This window comes from Hibiscus syriacus, unplaced genomic scaffold (assembly GCF_006381635.1).
Source record: "Hibiscus syriacus cultivar Baekdansim isolate YM2019G1 unplaced genomic scaffold, ASM638163v2 tig00003435_pilon, whole genome shotgun sequence".
Lineage (NCBI taxonomy): Eukaryota > Viridiplantae > Streptophyta > Magnoliopsida > Malvales > Malvaceae > Hibiscus > Hibiscus syriacus.
In genome coordinates this window covers 40,877-61,651 of record NW_024061971.1, presented here as the reverse complement: position 1 = coordinate 61,651, position 20,775 = coordinate 40,877, and the positions used below count along the sequence as shown (strand labels likewise).

At 35.1% G+C, this 20,775-nt stretch overlaps 1 protein-coding gene and 2 pseudogenes across 1 annotated transcript; 1 reads left to right on the top strand and 2 right to left on the bottom strand.

Annotated features, from left to right (window-relative positions):
* Positions 1-8,874: 8,874 nt before the first annotated feature.
* On the top strand, positions 8,875-12,882 carry LOC120177210 (annotated as a pseudogene).
* Positions 12,883-13,747: 865 nt separating this feature from the next.
* On the bottom strand, positions 13,748-15,114 carry LOC120177219 (PRA1 family protein E-like). Its single transcript, XM_039183445.1, has one exon. The coding sequence runs from the start codon at positions 14,998-15,000 to the stop codon at positions 14,437-14,439; it is 564 nt and encodes a 187-aa protein (XP_039039376.1). The 5' UTR covers positions 15,001-15,114; the 3' UTR covers positions 13,748-14,436.
* A 917-nt stretch (positions 15,115-16,031) lies between these two features.
* On the bottom strand, positions 16,032-20,305 carry LOC120177201 (annotated as a pseudogene).
* Between the last annotated feature and the right edge of the window lie 470 nt (positions 20,306-20,775).

The following is a 20,775-nucleotide window of genomic DNA, read 5'->3' as shown; positions in this document are numbered from 1 at the left end:
TATGTGGCTCAATTAACATCATTAGGCCATTATGTCTTATTTGGTCCCCAAGACGTGAAGGTTTATCATGATGTTAAAATCTCAGAAACACCAATAATGGAGGGACGACGTTTGGATTCAATCTACGTGATGTCAGCAGAGTCTGCATATGTAGACAGGACAAGAAAAAATGAGACATCAGATCTATCGCACATGTGGTTAGGTCACGTTAGCTATTCAAAGCTAAGTGTGATAGTGAAGAAGTCGATGCTTAAGGGGCTTCCTCAACTAGACGTGAGAACAGACACGGTCTGTGCAGGATGTCAGTATGGTAAAGCATACCAATTACCATATGACGAGTCAGAGTTTAAAGCAAAAGAATCGTTGGAGTTGGTTCACTCTGATGTGTTCGGACCGGTTAAGCAACAGTCAATTAGCGGTATGCGGTACATGGTAACATTCATTGATGACTTCTCCAGGTATGTGTGGGTTTTCTTTATGAAAGAAAAATCTGATACATTCTCAAAGTTTAAAGAGTTCAAAGACTCAGCTGAAGGAGAAGTGGGAAAGAAGATATGTTGCTTGCGCACAGACAACGGAGGAGAATATAGATCAAACGAGTTCTCTCAATACCTAAGGGAATGTCGAATACGTCATCAGTACACTTGTGCTAACACGCCACAACAGAATGGTGTAGCGGAAAGAAAAAACCAGCATCTTGCAGAAATTTGTCAAAGTATGATACATGCAAAGAACGTACCTGGAAGGTTTTGGGCTGAAGCAATGAAGACTGCAGCCTTTGTGATCAACAGACTTCCTCAACCAAGGTTAGTATTTGTTTCACCCTTTGAGAAACTATGGAACATAAAACCTACAGTTAGCTACTTTCGAGTATTTAGCTGTGTATGTTATGTGTTTGTTCTTGATCATTTACGGAGCAAATTTGACAAGAAAGTTGTTATATGTATCTTTGTGGGATACGACAGCCAGAGAAAGGGGTGGAAATGTTGTGATCCAATTAGTGGAAGATGCTACACGTCACGAAATGTGGTATTTGATGAAGCATATTCTTGGGGTCCTCAGAGAAGGAGGTGTTGCCAGATTCGAGAGAATTTGGAGACAAGGTACAACAAAAGATGGGGGAGCATGTTGTTTAACTCCAAACAAGTTCAGATGAATCAGAAGATCCAAATGGTGATGATGTTGAACAAATAGTAACTCGGAATCCTTGGCAAACTGGCGTGTATCAACAACCAAACGAAGAATGTGGTCCTAGTGAAACAGAAGAATCAATTCCACAATCTCAACTCCGAAGGTCAACAAGAATATGAAGGCAAAATCCCAAATATGTCAATGCATCCATAATTGAATAAGTAACAGAGCCTGAGACGTTCGAAGAAGCATCGCAGAGTTCTGAGTGGATGAAAACTATGAAAGAAGAGATCGATGCACTTCAGCAATCAAACTTGGGATCTTGTGCCAAAGATAAAAGATGTGAAAACCATATCTTGCAAATGGGTTTACAAGATAAAGCGTCATCCTGATGGGTCAATCGAGAGGTACAAGGCACGATTGGTAGCTCGTGGTTTCTCTCAACAATATGGACTAGACTATGATGAAACATTTAGTCCAGTGGTGAAACTTACAACCGTACGAGTCCTACTTGCACTTGCAGCCAACAAAGACTGGAATTTGTGGCAAATGGATGTGAAGAATGTGTTTCTTCATGGAGAGCTATATCGAGAGATCTAAATGACCCAACCAATGGGTTTTCAGAGTCAAGATCATCCTGAATATGTGTGTAAGCTGCGAAAAGCACTCTACGGATTGAAATAAGCACCTAAGGCATGGTATAGTAAGATTGTTTAATTTCTAACGAAAAGTGGCTATTCAGTAACACCTACAGATTCTAGCTTGTTCGTCAAAGTCAATGAAGGTAAGCTAGCTATCGTGATAGTGTACGTGGATCACTTAATCATAACCGGTGATGATGAGGCAGAAATTCTTTAGACGAAGGAGAATTTATCAGTTCGTTTCCAGATGAAGGAACTTGGACAATTTAAGCACTTCCTTGGTCAAGAGGTTGATCGTACACACGAAGGAATATTTTTGTGTCAACAGAAATATGCTAAAGATTTGTTGAAGAGGTTTGGAATGCTCGAATGCAAGTCAACTTCAACACCAATGGAACCAAATGTCAAAATGTGTCCACATGAAGGAAAAGATTTGGAAGATGCAACAATGTATCGACAATTGGTAGGTAGTCTAATCTAATTAACCTTGACCCGACCTGACATTTCTTATGCAGTTGGTGTGATGAGTCGGTATATGCAAAATCCAAAGAAGCCTCATTTGGAAGCAGTTCGACGAATATTGAGATATGTGAAGAGTACAATTGACTATGGTCTTTTGTACAAGAAAGGTGAAGACTGCAAGTTAGTTGGTTATTGTGATGTTGATTATGTAGGAGATCATGACACCAGGATATCAACAACTGGGTATGTGTTTAAGCTTGGCTCCGGAACAATTTCTTGGTGTAGCAAGAGAGTGCATGGTTGATACAGTTGATGAATAATCTAGATCAACCAGTAGATTATGCAATTTCGTTGTATTGTGACAACCAATCGGCAATTCGGCTGGCAGAGAATCCTGTTTTTAATGCAAGAACTAAACATGTGGAAGTACATTACCACTTTGTTAGGGAAAAAGTTTTGCAATAAGGATTGAGATGAGGCAAATCAAGATAGATGAGCAAATTGCTGACTTGTTTACAAAAAGCTTGAGTGTTGGAAAGTTTGAACATTTCCGTCGTCAGCATGGCGTGATTCAAAGAATGAAGGCTAACATTGAGGGGGAGTGTTGAAAATTCAATATTAGCCTAAATAAGTTCACACCTAAATTAATTTGATGTCATTGCTTACATCAATTTAGTTTTGATGTCATTGCTTACATCAATTTAGTTAGGTGAAAAATTAAGTATTTTTCTCATGTTTTAATTTCAATGGTTTAGATTATTTAGTGATTATTTTAATGAGTGGTTTAGATTGTTTCTTGTAACCTATAAATACCCTACTTGTATTTGAGTTTTATCATCCAACAATCAAAGCTTAATTATAAGCATTTGAAAGCTTTCTTAAGAGTTCTTCCCTTTTGCAATTTTGTGAGATTATTCTAAAGAGAGTTTTTCTTCTTCTCAATCAATTAGAGTTTTTACTCTATTTTGATTCTACATATTTTAATTGCATGTACATTATATAAGTTTCAAATGAATCCTCCAGAAAAACTAAAGAATTTTTAAAGTTAACACTCTGAAGCAAGATTTCGGCTTTTGTTTAGGACGATTCAATCTACTCATAAGTAAATGAAAAGCAATCAGTAATGCATCTTTTTCATTATATATATATAAACTATACAATTTTCATCATTGAATAATTTCTACTTTCAATTTATCCTCTCACTCTCTCACTTATTGCTATTATTGTTTTGTTTGGTCTTCTAAAATAGAGTTTCGACATTTTTTTTCACCCGCATAAGCTAAGCTATACGGAGAAGAATGCCACTATCCAGTGCTTTGGGTGCTTGGACTCCATTTATGGTCCGGCTTATATTTGTAAAGAATGTGGGGGATTTGAGATGCACAAATCATGCGCTGAATTGCCGCCTGAAATACAGAAACATACTTTTCACCCTCATCCACTCATATTCAATCTAGTGGACGTGATTGTGTGTAATGCATGTAGAAAATTGTCGGCATGCTTCTTAAGTTACAGGTGCATGTACTGTGAGCTCAACCTTGATTTCAAATGCGCTGTGGCTATTTTCAATGAGATTGAGATAGCTAAAAGTGTCGAGGAGGATCATCAAGGGACCTCGGTTCATCATTTTAGCCACCAGCACCAACTCACTCACTGTAAGTTTTATTTTCCTACGACTCCATATGGGGAAGAATTTTTTCGAGCTTTATGGAAGTCGGGAAATTTGAAGTGTGTGGCATGCAAATGGGAGATCCATGGAACTGTAATTTATATATGCCTTCCTTGTACGTTTATCATTCATGAATCATGTATGAATGAGATGCCGAGGTAAGTTGAAAGGAGTCTGTTTCACTCGCACCATATTCTTCTCGCTCAAGCATTCCTTCATTATGAGATGCCTAGGCAAGTTGAAAGGGGTCTAGAATCCCTTCATTATGATTATGAGCATGCATCGAGACAAGTTCGATGTTATGCCTGCAGGAAGATAGTTGAAGGTTTCGGCTTCTATTGTAATAAATGCAATGCCAATTTGCATTTTTCATGTGCAAAGTATCAAACTCGTACTATAAAGGATGGTTGCCATCCTCACAATCTCCTACAATTGGGGAAAAGTATTGTCAATAACGTATCATGCAGTAAATGTGGCAAACGTTGCAAGGATTTCAGCTTCGGTTGCAAAGAGTGTGATTTTAATGTGCATCCTGAATGTATTCCTCTGCCGTCTAGTTTTAAACATAAATATCATTTGCATCCACTTGTGCTTGTAACACCTATTGTTGAAGATGAATACATTCAGGATCCACTTGTGCATCCTGAATTTATTTTTGCAAAGTATGCAATTACATTGCACATATTGATTGTATCATTTCTGAGGTAAAACACCAATAGCTACTCTCTTTTTGTTTTCTTTTGAATATTTGATATATGTTTGAAACTTAACTTTTTTACTTAGATTCAAAGAGTGAAAGAGAATTTTGAGGACGAAAGTTTGGAATTAGAAGAGAGGGTGCACCATCAAACGGTTAGTATCTGCGTAATGATTAACTAACTCCCGTTAATTGTATTAATAATTAAAATCAAATACAAGAAAAAAGAACCAAAACTCACTCCATCTTTCATATAGAAACATGGCGAACCAGTCGTACAAGCAGTAAACTGGAACTTTTTTGAGTTTAAACTTTACAAGCTCAAATTGTCTTCAACATAATTGAATGCTGTCTCGTTTATTAGCTAATTAAGGTCATAATATCTTCATATTTATAGGGTTTAATGACATTTTATCCCTTAAACTCTTTTCATCTCTCTTGGCCTCGAACTTTCAGTATTTTTAAATATTTGTTTTTTTATAAATTTTGCTATAAACTAACTTTAATTTTCTTTTTTTGTCAGATACAAAGAGATGTTATTCATCCTCACCCGATAACACAAAATGATGACCCAAAAACAAAATTTGTGTGTGACAATTGTGAAGAACTGTGCAAAGATTTATAATATAATTGTCAACTTTGTTCGTTCATCATTGACAGCAAGTGTGCTACTTTAAAGGATGAAACACAACAAGTTAGAAAAAATCAAAACCACAGTCAACCATTTTAGTCACTGGCATCAACCTACACTGCAATTTCAATATTTTGCAAATGGGCCCAAAGTTTGATGGGTGTTGCGGAGCATGCAAACAACGCCTTTGTGATATAATATATGCTTGCAGTTATTGTGAATTCTTTCTGCACGTATCCTGTCTCGAGGACATGTTGGTGGAAGCTGATTGTCTGTTCCATCCACAACATCCTCTTCGCATATTACCATACCTATTAGCTGAAGAAGCTGATTGTCTCGGCTGTAAGTTAAAGATTGAAGGCGAATTATTGTTCGCTTGTATGGAATGCAGATTTTCCATGCACTATTTATGTGCTAAGTATCAATTTCGTGTGCTGAAACACGATTTCCATCCCGATCATTATCTTCTACATTTGGGGAAAAGATTTTTCGGTGATGTATCTCCCCTATGTGATGAATGTGACCAAACTTGTGAGAACACTTTATGGTGCTGCCTCAAGTGTGCGTTTTGCATTCATCTTGAATGTATTCCACTACCATCGGTCGTCAAGCACAAACGTCATTTGCATCCACTTGTACTTTTAACTGTGACTGAAGACGATTCTGGAGAATACTATTGTGATACATGAGAAACACAAAGAAATCCAGAGCATGATGTTTATCACTGCAAAGAATGTATTTCACTTTATGATGTTTATTGATCCTTTTTCTGTGACATTCCATTTTAAATTAGTAATTGAATTCACTCATTTATTTAAATTTATTTTATTTTGATCGACTTTAAGAAACTAACAAAACTTGTATTAATTTATCTTTAATAACTATTTTAATATTCTTCAAAGTCCCATCAGACCATCCACCTGCACCGTAACTGAAACCACCATCACTACAAACAAACACAGGTCAAGTCTTTTGGAGAGATGGAGAGCTACAAAGATGAGTATTTGAGTTGAGAACGCTGGAACAAATGAATTGTTGCCTGTTGGGTTGGATAAAGTACTGTAGTTAATGTATGTTTGTATGAGTGTGTGTGTGTGTATGTTTGTATCATATTTCCTTGAAGTTTGAAAATCTGAAGGAGTCTGTAATAATGAATTCAACTCATGATTAATCTACTAATAAACTATGTTTGTATTGTTGTAAACTTACCCTCTTGGGTTGGTAAAACTCGGAAATCTACTTTTAAGGTTTCATGATAGATACCACATAATGAAAAAATTTATGTTTGATTCCTTTAGAAATCACTTTTTTTATCCAAGTCCTTAAGCACAACTCTTTTCAATCCATAATCAACTTCACATCGAGGGGCAAACACTGAATTTTATGTTAAGAGGACGAACTTCTAAAATTTGAGATGACAGATTTATAACATTTCAGGGGCGAAAATATATTTTTAATAAAAAATACAAAAAACTAAAACATATGATAATTTTAAATTTTTAGGGACAATTATCATCGTCCGCCCCCTCAATCCATCCTTATTCACCTTGATACATAAAAGTATTTTGCTCCCATAATTAAATCAAAATCATGAAAGAAAATCTCATTAAATGTGTAAAAAAATTGATCTATTGAATTATAATGTGGGCAACTTCGAGCAATTTTATCTATCAATACACTTTGCCCCCATGGGACTCGAAAGTATTACCCCTTTATTTGTATTTCTCATCTCCAATCTTTTCTTTCGGACTAATTAAATGCAAATGAATAAATCGAATTGATATTTTTATTGGCTTAATACCTACCTACTTTAGCCCTCTATTTTTTTAAAATTGTCACTTTAGTCCTTTTTACTATTTTCAGTTAGTTTTGTCCTCCAACATCCATTCCCTCGACACTTTTAGACCTTGGATTTATTTGCTAAAAATTCCGTGGCCCAATCAGGTTTTGGCAGGTGGTATTTAAAAAAACTCTAAAATAGCTAAAATTACCAAAAAAAAACGTCAAAATGTATATATACTTTCAAATTTTGTAATTATACTTAATTTATTTTTTAAAAAATATGTATAAAAAATCCTATAAATAAAAAATTGAGTACTTTTAATTAAATTCTAAGTTTTTTGAAAAATATTTTTTTTTTCATTTTTATGATAATCTTTTAGTTTAATATTATTCTTTTTTTAATGTTTTTTATTTTCTTAAAAGTCTATGTAGTAAAATCTGATTGAATCACAATACCATTTTTAATTAAAATAAAATCTAAGGGCTAAACGTACCGCCGGAATAAAAGTTGAAGGTCCAAACTGACACAATACAGTAGAAGGGCAAAGTGAAAATGTTATAGAAGTAGATGGGCTAAAGTAAGTATTAAGTCTTTTTATGTTAATTTTTTTTATGATTTACTTTTAAAATAAAAAATCACAATTGTAGAATTCAACATTTATATGTAATTAATTAAATTATTAATTTATTTTATTTCCTATTTGGATATTTAACTTTCTATATAGATTAAATTAATTAAACATATAACATAGATATACTTTAGGAACCTTTAAGCCTAAAATAAAAAGGACAATTTCATATCTAGGCCCCTAAAATAGATATATTCCTTAAACAACATATACACCATGTTCTTAATCTTTCAAAGAGGCTAAAGAAGGAAAAAGTATTTTTGTAATCGTTTTTACACGGAGAACTCGAAAACCCAAGAAAAATAAATAAAGGGTAAACTACATATTTAGTCACTCAATTATTTTCATAATTTTTTGATCACTAAAATATCGTTTTTCAAAATTTTACGTAATCTTACGTTTTTGTTTTATTTGGTCACTCATTGTTAAAAGTTAATTACGATATTGACATGTCATAAACTAATGTCATCTCATTACTAAAAAAATAAAAAAATGAAAGGTCAATAGTTTTGTTTATTTTGGGGTTAATGGTATGTGAGTCCTTTAAACATTTCTAAAAAAATGACCCTCGAATTATTTTTTCACTCAATATGGTCCTCAAAGTCAAAAGAAATTTAATGTAACTATTTGACCAATGATTTTCGTCATTGATCGATACGATGTTGATGTGGAAGTTCATGATACTTCATGGCAGTATATGATGCTGACGTAATGGTCCACGGTGATTGATGATGTGATGATGACTAGAAAAAATTAATTTAGTCTATCGCATCATCATCCACATCATAAGCTATCATAGACTGTCATATCAATACAGTATACCATCACGTCAGCATTGTAAACTGTCACATCAACATCGTAATGATTAATGACGAAAATTATTAGTCAAATGGTCACATTGAATTTTTCTGAGTTTGAAGGTCATATTAAGTGTAAAAATAGTTCGCTGATTATTTAATTTTTTTAAAAGAAGTTTGAGGGCCTTACATACCACTAAACCTTTATTTTTAAAATGAAAGATGATCAAAATAAAATAAAAACGTAATTTTTAGTATGATATTAAAAAATAACTAGATAACAAAATAGAGGGACTAAATACTTAGTTTACCCCAAAAATAAAACTCAAACCAGTTAACCACCAAGAGCCAAAGCCAAAAGACTTTTACAAGCCGCTGTTTTTGTTTTCTTTTCTATTTTGTGTCCGAAAATCCAACCAAACTCACGTAGTTAAGTTCTAAAAATTCCACCTCCAAAACCCGCCCCTTCCATTCATATCTGTTCCAGTTTAGATCAGGCTTTCACGATATCCTTCATGTAATAATAAAGAAGCTTCCCATCCTTTTTGACACCAATCACACACTTGTCAGAACCCAACGAAAACCTCAATCTTCTTCTAATTTTTTTTTCTTAGTTTATTGGACTTACCCATTGTTTGCTGATGAATTTTCTTCTTCATCGAACCAGTTTCAGCCTTTGAATGTGAAGGGAGAAAAAGATGGTTGGTGGTAGTCATCATCGTGTTGTCAAAGTAAAGAGAGAAACTTTAGAGTCATGCATGACATGCCCTCTTTGTAATAAGCTTTTAAAGGAAGCTACAACTATTTCCCTGTGTCTCCATACGTGTTAGTTTCTCTTTTCTTTTATGTTATTTTTCATGTGCTTTTTCTTTCCTTGATAATTGCTGATCTGGGTTTTCTTCTTTTTCTTGTTGTATTTTGATGATTATTTTATTCTGGGTTGTTTTTCCTTTCTGGGTTTTTTCATCTGAGGTTCACTATTTTGCAATTTATTTGATTAGTTCTGTTGTGTCGAGATATGTCTTTCTCGATGTCTTACATTCATTAAACTATACGTTACAGATGTTTTGTATTTGATTTCTATTGAATGCCAAATTTCAGATTTTTTTTGTCATCCGATTTATAATTATTTTAAATGTGATTTCATTTTTCTTGCAACCTGGTTGTTCTGGTCAATACTCCATGTTCTGTTTTCACTTCTTTACCTTTGTTGGTCTCATGCATATACGTATGTTGTATGTACATAGTGGTGGTTTGAATTATATGATTGTATAATAGCCAAAGGATATGGCAGACTTATGTAGGAGATTTAGAGTATGCCATAATTGGCCCCCATGAATGATTCTGGTATGCAAGACAGCAAGAACGCCAACTTTTCTGTCTCATGTATTAAGGACTGCCTTTTGAACAAGTTGGTATATAGGTTGCTTTAATTAACCCACTTTTAAGTTGAATATCAATGTTGTCATCTTCAAAGAGAGATCATCTACTAAATGCTTCTACATTGTACAACTTCTACTTGAACATTGTACTGCTTTGTGTTGTGCTTTTGATTCATATAATGTGTTGAACTGCGAAGTCAAGGTTGCTGCTGTTTTTCCTTGGAATGTTTGATTTATGCTGTTGTGGCTCACTTCCGATGCACTGAATCTTGAAATCAATTCAGTCTGTAGGAAGTGCATATACGAGAAGCTCTCGGATGAAGGGATGGATTGTTGTCCCATATGCGACATTGAGCTGGGATGTCTGCCAGTTGACAAACTCAGGTTGTTGATTCTGGGTATTCAGAAATATATGAATCTTGTGTCATTATCCTTTTTCAAATATAAGAACTATAACTGTTACCCTGTAAACAGTGCAAATTGTTAGCAGTAGAATTCAAAAGCTCTGATCAAGTCCCACTAATGTCAAAATTGGTTTTTTTTCCTGAATTATAGCTGGAAAGATTGTGTCTGGTATTGTATGTTTTTATCTCTGTAACCACTGTCGCTGGACAGAAATTGTATAACTGTGCTGTTATATCAATTTCAACGTCGTAAATGAAAGTTTTTATGCATTGAGTCGCTCGTCAGCATGCTCTGACGCACGTCCCGTGCTGCACCTTGGCTTCTTAAGGACTTTTTACAAGTCTGTGTCAGCAGATGTTGCTTTTAGCATATTGCTTTTAAAATATCTGCTAGCTAGATGCACTCCATTTTTGTGATACTATGCAAGTTTCCGAAGAATCTGTATATATATGAAAACTTACAGTCGGTGTGTTTATTATGAAGTTTTGTGTTGTTATAAGCTCGCACAGAATTATTTTTCCTATAAATATATGCAGACCAGACCACAGTTTACAAGAAGTAAGGGCAAAAATTTTCCCTTACAAAAGAAGAAAGATAAGTGCTCCCGAGGTTATGCCTTCAGCTTCACCACCAGCAAAAAGAAAAGAAAAATCACTGTCATCATTGGTGGTCAGTACTCCCAAAGTGCCAATGCAGCGTGGTTTGACTGGAAGGAGAACGAAAGCTACTGCACGAAAAAGGATTGCTGATTTTTCGAGGGTGTAGTTTCTCTGTTGAGGGGTCCCCTAAGAAAGAAGATTCCGCAGAAGATCATCCCTCAGGCTCAACCTCACCCGATTCCTCAAACAAAATTAGTCAACGTAAAAGGCAGGTAAAGGAGGCTGAAGAAATATTGTTTACGATTATGTTATGTAAACTTCAAACTTAGTTTTTGAAAACTTGTCCATCTTCCTTAAATCGATGCAGGATTGTTCCGGGGCAAAACCTTCTAGTGAACACAGGTCTAATGAAGATACAGATGATGTTGAAATTATGGAAGGGAAAGCAGATTTGTGGACATCCTTAAACTGTCTTGTCGAAGCAGCTAACAGAAAGTCATCCAAGTTAAATTCACAGGCATCACCAGCTTCTGTATCTGAGCCACATAATGGCCCTGATCGTCATTTATATGCGCCTGAAATAAAAGCTGGCCTTGAATCCCCCACTGTTCCTGATGGAAAATTGAGTATTCATAAATATAAAAGTAAGGAGCATCGGCTGAATTCAAAAGTCCTGGATGAAAAGAATGGGGCAAATTTGATTACAAAACCTGTGAAACGTAGAAGGTTGCATACAGAAGCACAAAAGAAGGCAGCTGGCTCCAATAGGATCATGCTAGACACTTTGGGGTCTAAGTGGAATACAAAAAACAATCCAATTTGGTTCTCATTAGTTGCTTGTGAAGACCTGTACGATACTGATTTCACACTTTATACACACTTAGTAATGATTTGCCTCTTACAGTATGTTCTTTTCTTGATGAGCGAATTCTCAATGGCATGCTTCATTTTCTGATAGACTTTCAACTTGAGTATCTCTGATTTACTATCGATTTTATGAAATGGTTTCAGGATAGGACATATTTCCCTTCCACAGCTTTCTGCATGCTACTTGAGGATAAAGTGAGTAGTCTGTCCGTACTAGCCACTCGGAATCTGCTTTTGCCCCTCATTTGCTTCTGCTGAGTTTGTGATATCATAAAAATTGCTATAGTGTCCGTATGATTTTACTTCTTTTCTTATGGTAACAGGGATGGTCAAATGCCAGTCTCATTCATCCAAAAGTACCTTGTAAAGAAACTTGATCTTACAAGTGAAGCCGAGGTGAGATGACCTTTACCAGGTTTTCTGTTTTTCCCAGAAAGTTTAGAGTGCCTACATTTTACATCATTCAAAAATAGTGATGCTATTTTGCCATAATTTTTCGTTATCACGATGCTTGCTGTTCTCCTTTTCTTGTTTTCTGGAGCTGAATGCTGAAATGAAACTAAAGGCAAAAACAACGGTAGCACTTCAGTTTTAATTCCTTGGTTTCATATCGGTTTGCATCTTGTCGGATAGAATGTTTCAGCTCTGGTTCCAGAAGATTCTTTGACCCTTTTCTTGGTTCAGTATATCCATGTTTGTTCTCATTTCTTGTACTTCTCTTCACAACTTATTACCTCTTTCCGTAAGTTTCGAACTGGATTTATCTACTTTTGTAAAGCACATGGAAGTTGGAAAAATCTAAACTGTTCATGGTATAAGCATGTTTTGATGGCATTGATGAAACTCTTAACCTATCAATGATTTTTCTTCATTATGGTTTAAGTGAATGCATTTTTGCAGGTGGAGATCATGTGCCAAGGTCAACCGGTCGTACCGTCATTACAACTTCATAGCTTGGTAGACTATTGGTTTCGTACTGCATCTACAGCGAAGATCCCAGCAACAGTCGGTTCATCAGCGAAGGACTTCGTTATGGTTCTATCGTATTGTCGAAAAGTCCAAGCTCCCTGAGACGCCCGTTTAATCTTTTTTTCATGTTCTGTCCGAATTATTCGCAACTCCAATCATCTAAACATATATGTTATCTTAGGTAGGATCATCATAGTTTTAACTGGTTTCACAGGACATGCATGTAATACACATTAAGTTACTGAATTTTTTTTATTTCATTCTTGAATATTTATAACTAAAAAGTAATATCGTTTAATATTTTATTACCTTTTAGAAAATTTGGATTGAAACATATTTAGGGTAAATTGTAAGAAATGAATCGTTTAAATTAATTTCCTAAATATATAAGATTTGGTAAGTATTAAAATTTAAATTAATTATAAGAACATATATGAGAATTTTAAAACAAAATTAATTTAGAATGGCATAGCAAATGAATACAATCATATGATTTTGGCACATTGATAACTTTTTAATTGTCGTATCAGCTTCTTGTTAATATAAAAATATAATTGTTTGTTTAATTAATTTAGAAACACAATATCACCAATTTCAAATTTGACAATTGAAATTTTATAATTTTATTTATTTATTTATTGGATAATATAGGCTTTTGCACCTTACTTTATATAATATATATGATTGTAATATATTTATTATCTTTCAATATAAAAAAAATTATAAATCTATCATATCGTTTACTCGAATAATTTGTGATACATCTCATCTCATTTACAACCCTCTTTGGCAAATTGTAAAACAGCCAAAGCTTATAAGCTGAAACAAACCTGTCAATGCTTCAAGGTTATCAAACAACCATTACGAGACATGTTCTAAGACACCGAGTTTGCAAGCAAAGAGTTTTGATCTTTAGATTCATCCAGATTGTGCTACACCAAAAAGCAACGAAACCAGTGATTACACTTTTTTTTTTGTTGTTGAAGAAAATCAGTGATTACACTTGAGTGACTAAAACAGTAACTTCGGAATCGGAACAATACGATAACAAACTAATCACCTCAAAGCTCCCATGGTGTCATACTAGTCAGCAATTGCAACAGCTTCATCATCATCATCATCCCTATCCACACCGACCGACGAGATTTCATTTAACAGTCATGTTAATTGGCCAGAAGACACAACCAACATTACCATCAAACAAGCAGGCAGCCACACCTTCACCTATATTTCCAGGATATACAAACTATTAAGCCGCAAGATCTCACCTCTTTCAAGCTTCAATCAAAAGTACAGAAGTTGTTATATCCACTTCTAACCCGAGTGTCAACTGAAAACTCCGAATGAAGAATGATCAAAGGGATCATTTCATGAATGAAACAACTCATGCCACAAATACTAACCACTAAAAGGAGAAATGAGAAACACCAGGACCAAAAGACAGCCTTCAATCCCCATGACACAATTCAAAGCAAAACCCCAAGAAACCACCAACTTCCACACCAATGCCAAACCTAAAAACACCTAAACCACAAGGATGAATTCATGCATGGAACAAGTAAGAACTCGAACACTATCGACCTCGAAGATTAAACTAATAGCACCTAAACCACAAGGCAGACATCAACCAAAAGCCCAACCACTAAAAGGATCATTTAACAAAAATGAAACAACCAAATCCTCCACTCCAATTTCCACAACCTTAAAGCTAAACCCCACTTGAATCAACACCTATAAAACAACTTTCGAAACAATTCGACACCAAAAAGATGGAATCAGATCCTATTATATCCAGAAGTTGGCCTCAAAGGCTGACTTCCAACAACAGAAAGCAACCCATTTTCCTCCTCTTCACCAGGGGAACCCAAATCTTCAGTTCCTCTAAAGGCAGCATGAACACTAATAACAACCACAGCAATAATCAACCCAACTAGCACATTAACACCCACATGCGTGACAACCAATAAAAGCAGAGTAGCGAAACTCAAAGCCCCCAATACAACAGTATCATCCACTGTTCTGTTGAAAATAACTACTGGGTTGTCATTAAAGAGGTACAAAAACCACCAGAAAATGAAAGTTATCAGAAAAACTATCATCGAAGTGGGGTGCCAAAGGAGAGTCAAGAAGAGGATCGTTAGCGCTGTAATAACGTAATTCACCCGGAAGTAGGAGACATTAAGCTTTATACGGTCTTTGGCATCGGCGGCGGAGTTAGGGAGGGCGAAAGAGGAGAGGGAGAAGAGTTCCGACCATGGGCGGCGCGTGTGTTTGGCGTGTGAGGAAATGAGGGTTGGGGCGGACGTGATGGTGCCGTAAGTTGTGGTGGTTGACGTCATTTTCGGAGAAAGATTGGATCTTTGAATGATTTGGGAAAAGAATGGAGAGAGTGGAAGGGAGATTAAGCACTAAAGTTTGGATCTTGTGGGATTAAAGGGATTCTTCGTTGTGAAGGAAATCCCAAAAGAAAAGTTCCAAGATTTCTAATTTATTAAAATTCCTAAAAAAAATTGTATATAAATAATTGAGGATTCACCCTATGCAGGAATCGAACCCACGTGGATAAAAACCACGCGCTCCACCAGCTGAGCTAGGATGGCAAGATTGCGACCGAAGTCATTTTTTTATTAATATTATCATTATTTCTTATTATAAAGCTTACAACAAGAGTGAAAAAAAAATTACATCTATGTTTAAAAGAGAGAATATATTCATGGATAATAACCTAAGAAAAGGTATTTAATAATCGTAAGATTTTAAATTTAAACTAATATATTATTTTATATTTACATTTTTTATATGAATCAAATTGTTGAATATATTTTATGTTATCTAAATTAATTCTTAAATTTAACTTTTTACGTGTATTTTGAAACCTAACATGAATTTAACTTCTCCGTCGTCAACCAAATGTGTTAATATGTCTGATAAAAAGCTAGATTTTGGCATTAAAATGTGTATAACAATTAAATTTAAGTATTTATTTAAAATATATATAAATATCAATATAAGTTTTTTTTTTAAATGGATAATGGCGTCAGTATCCACTATATTTTAACAGATCTTTCAATATGATACTCGTAGTTTTAAAATGTTCAATATGCTTTTTATACTTTTATTTCCACTTTGCCATTGGTCTATATATCTAGCATATCTAGACACATGAACCACTCTTCTAATATCACCAATCGAACAAGTCAAAGGACTTTGAAATGATTAAGCCACTTTTAAAGGACTAAAAACAATTTGCTCATAAACCCTAAAGCATGTAAACTTCTTTCAATTGTGACAATAATATGTGTAATGGTAATAAGAAAGTGTGTAATCATTGATGAACAAATGTATTGGGGGGAAAAAAAGCATGCAATTGTGATACATAGATTTGCTTTCAAAACATGCTTCTAATGTACATTCTCATGTTCATAAATCTTCTTCATCTTCTCAATTGCTTGTGGTGTTATCAGCAGCTAAGCAGAAACTTTAGATTTATCCTTTTCTTCACTATGGAACTTCCTCCCTGCTTCCACAGCTTCCCTGTAAATTTAGCGAACCCGAAAACAAAGCTAGAATCATGTATATTACTTGGATTCGTCAAACATGAATATGTTTGAAATTTTCCTAAATTATTCCATGTATTTGAAAAGGTCGTATCTCTATACTCTGTCGGAATATGTGTCAAGACATACATTTTACCTCCAGCAATAGGAAAAATCAATTCACAGGCAGCAAAAAACGTGGATAACCTAAGTAGAGAGGACAAGGAGGTGAGATTACAAACCTGAAAGCATTTACGAGTTCCTTATTTTCGGGGTCGAGCTGCACACCCTCATAGAAGGCATTGGCTGCTTCATCATATTTCTGCAGTAGAAGGATAGACCGAACATTGGTCAGGTAACAAGAATGACAATACTAGAAACTTCGACAAATAGGGTAATAGATAGTAACATGCCTGCAACAATCGCAGAGCGGCACCTTCCCGATAGCAAGCTTTTGGCCAGTCAGGTCTTAATGCTCTGCAAGCCTTTGCATCAGCTAAAGCCTGCTCAGGTTGTCCAATACGGATCCAACAAAGGCTTCTATTTGAAAGCAACGTAGCATCAGTTGGATCAAAATCAATTGCCTGTAAATGCATTAAACCACGTGATTAAGGCACATAAACACTCAATCAACCAAATGTCAGAAAACTCATTTTCCTTCATGTAACGTACCAGGCTTGGTTTTGGATCGCTTCAAAGGAAAAGAGGCAGAAAAACGAGCCAAAATGCAACGTGGAGGTTCAAATTTTAGACAGAATTTCAAGTCTGGGAACAATAGGATCCAAGTCCAATCTCACAATAGAATAGCGGAAACATTGTTAATGCTTTAGCACGGGATGAGATTAGCATCTTACTTGTGTATATGCGTCTACAGCTGTAAGAAAATCTTTTCTTTTGAAAGCCTCATCTCCTCTTGACTTGGCTTCTGCAGCTTTCTTCTTTGCTTCGGGTGCCACCTAGATAAATTGTTTAAGGTTATACGAGGAGAATAATATATATGTTCTTTCATTACTTCAAACTCCCGGGTAATATATCAAATATAGACTCCAACCATGGAAATTACAAAGCAACGGCTAACCAAAAACAAAAATCCGTGGGAATCAAATCATTTAAAGATGACCCACTCAAAGTAAAAGGGAAGAGAAATAACCTATCTAGAATGAAAAAATCAACAAGATAAATCACTGAATAGAAAAAAGAGGAGACCTCAGGGAGATCACTAGTTGGCAACGCGGTGTCCCTTGTTCCCTTGGCTTCCTTCACATTTTTCATTTCCTCCTGCCAAATTCACCTCAGAAATAAATGTGGATAACCGGTGTATATAGACATTTCCATTCCAAGAACAACAAGAAAGTTGCACAAAGTAGAGAAATCCGCGGCAATCCACTTAAATCCGATTGATAACTCTAGCAATGCTAGTCAAGATATTTTCTTTAGTAACGGATTTCCTCTTCTACCTCGTAAGTTGTGTAATCAATTTCTTAGCACATGTACATATTAGCTAAAAAGCAAGCTCAAGTTCACCATAAAAAGATGTAATTAGTTGAAATTTTTTATGACATCCATGTGAGACTTGAAAGGGACAAGAGAAGAAAAGAGTACAACCACTTCATCACATTTATAATAAAAAAATCACAATGCCAAATGAAAAATAGGAGTAAGAAATAAACAATTGTACCAGTTGCTTGCTAGTTTCGGATTGCATGTATTCAAGAATACCATCTACTGTCCACTCTGGAATGGCATCGATTCTCGATGTTAAGGAGAAAGAATCTCAACAGCCTTGCGTTGGCCTCTGGCTGCTGCAACCTGTATGGACTTCTGGCCATCCTGTGATGAGATGAAAAAATAAAAAATGGAGAATAAAGTCAACTAATAAATCTATAAAACCAACACTTTGTACTTCGATGGTAATTATACTTTAATTTCCTCGATAACGAGAGAGAGAAACTAAAAATCCCAGGGGAAACAATTTTTGACTCAAAATTTTCTCAAAAATAGAGAAGTGAGTTTGACTAACTTATTCTTACCAAATGTATGCTCAGGGTTCAAGTTCAAACAGAGATGAGAGTGCTTTAAATAACAGCTTGATACTGCACCATCTAACACGTAAATGTAAGAAACTTCCCACTTCCTTACTAATAATTAATAAATTCATACAGATCAAAAAAGTATCCTTCAAGCAAGATGATGATGATTATTGTCTGATAAATGAATGCATTAGTGATCTCACCTCATCAATGACATTAGGATCAGCTCCAGCTTTCAGTAAGCTGTTTATTAATTCTGGGTTACCATGGTCTGCCGCAATATGCAATGGAGTTGCTCCCCCAGCTGTAACATTAACTTCAGCACCAGCCTGCATGCAAGAAAATGCAAAACTCAGTGACAACGATGAAAATGTTTGTGAGATGGCATAAGTCAAATAAAAAACTTCCATCTTGAAAGCATTATATTAGAACCGAAAAATGTATCCAGCATACTAGAGTACCAAGAAAATACAAAACCTGAACCAGCAAGTCCAAGCATGCAAGTGATCCTGCTGCTACAGCCGACAATAATGGAGTGACATTATCCTCAGTCTCAGCATTAGGCTGCAGAAGCAATCATAAAAGGCAGTAAAAGATTAAATCGCATCAAAGAAAATATTAAAAACAGAAGCGTCTAAATAAAACACAGAAATTCTCTACTCAGAATTTTTGCATTAAAGTATTACAACATGAAAAGGGAACATACATTAGCATTATGCTCTAACAAAACTTTTACAGCATCGTGTTGACCATGACCAGCAGCCCAAACTAAAGGGGTGCCAGCATCACTTTGCGAATCAACCTCAACACCCTTGGCCAGTATATGCTTCAAAAACTCAATATTCCATCAACCTCAACACCCTTGGCCAGTATATGCTTCAGCAACTCAATATTCCCTGCAAGCAAAGTAGTGAATTTGGCACTACCAAATCAGAAAAAAATTATTAGCTGACCCTTATTCCCATATGTAATGGGCTAAGGGGAAGTAGGATAGTAGGTTGCTCCCAACGCCAGGTTGAGAGCAGCTTCTGTAGGAGACCTCCGAATTATGAAATGCCCTTCGTAGGACTCGATCCCACGACCCCAAGAATAAGAGCCTTGTGCCCTTCATGGGGATTGTTTTTATTTTTCTTCAATTCTGATTTGGCACTCCCATGCTCAGAAAAGTAACACAAGCTAAAAGAAACACACCTATTCCAGCTGAATGATGCAATGCTGTGGCACCTAAGTGACTGGGTATAGTAGGATTGGCACCGCATTCTAGAAGGTATTTTGCAGTGAGAGTATGACCTTGTCGGGCAGCATGAAGAAGAGGAGTCTCACCTGCATTTTTAAGTAATTTAAGAATGTAAGTCAAAGCATCTTTAGTACACAAAGAACAGAGGACTAAGAATACTTTGGCCGTGTATGACGTAAAAATCAAATGCATACCATCTTCATCTCTTGTGTCAACATCAAGCTTCAATTCTTCCAACAAGAATTTGCACACTTCAGTCTTGCCTTCTCTTGATGCAAAATGAATTGCACCTCGTTTGTTTGCATCCTTAATATCGGCTACTGTTTTTGCCAGTCCCTCCCCGTCGTCAAGTTGAGCCGCAATCTCTACTCAAAACAATTATCCAAAGATAAAAATGAAAAAAAGCATTTCAGATTACCATTTAACCATAGGAATACTAAATTAAAGATGAAACATGAGTTGCCATACTCTTGAGAAGATCAAGATTCCCGTTACAAGCAGCATTCAAAAAATTTTGAACTTTCTGCCTCACTGCAATAAAAATACAAACAAGTTCCCAAATTCAACACCATCGAATATTTGCATTCAGAGAACAGCAAAAAAGAAAAAAAATATCTTCAGCTAAAATACACACAATAAGATGTAAAGAATTCCCACTAAAATATTCAACTTTTCTTGCTCCAAAGGAATCAAAGTTCTATCCTGAATGAATTCAAACTTCAAAAACAAAGAACCCAGTAAACAACAATGCAAAACTATAAGCATAAAACACAGATATCTGAAGAAAGTGGGAACCTGCAAGGGCAACTGAAGCATCGGGAGCCATGGTTACTGTTTCCCAAGTAAAACCCTAATCAGAATTCTTTATCTTTTTTATTGCTTTTTGGAGGGTTTGCTCTTAAAGTAGAAAAAGATGCGAACTTGACATGAAATAGTGGGCTGTTATTTACTCAAAAGAGGTTTCTGAGTCTTTTAGGGTAAACGATTTACATTTACAAGAGTTATAGAAATGGAATGTAATTTGCCTATTTTATAATTTATTTAAATAGTTAGTATTCAAATTAAATTTCAAATTATTTATTACCAAACTATCATTCCTTATTTAAATTTATTTCTTAAGATGAAATACAATTTTATTAGTATATTATATCTGATTAATCATGAATGTGTAACAAAAACAATCATGAACATTCAATTTATGAAATTTATTTAAGTTTGTTGTATATCATATCTGATATAATTCGTTTTTCATTCTCTTTGGGTTTTTATTTACGTTAGTAATTCATTTTATGTTTGAATGACTAATGAAAG

Excerpts from the sequence above, each read along its gene's own strand:
- LOC120177219 (XM_039183445.1), bottom strand. The coding sequence starts at position 15,000 with ATGACGTCAACCACCACAACTTACGGCACCATCACGTCCGCCCCAACC.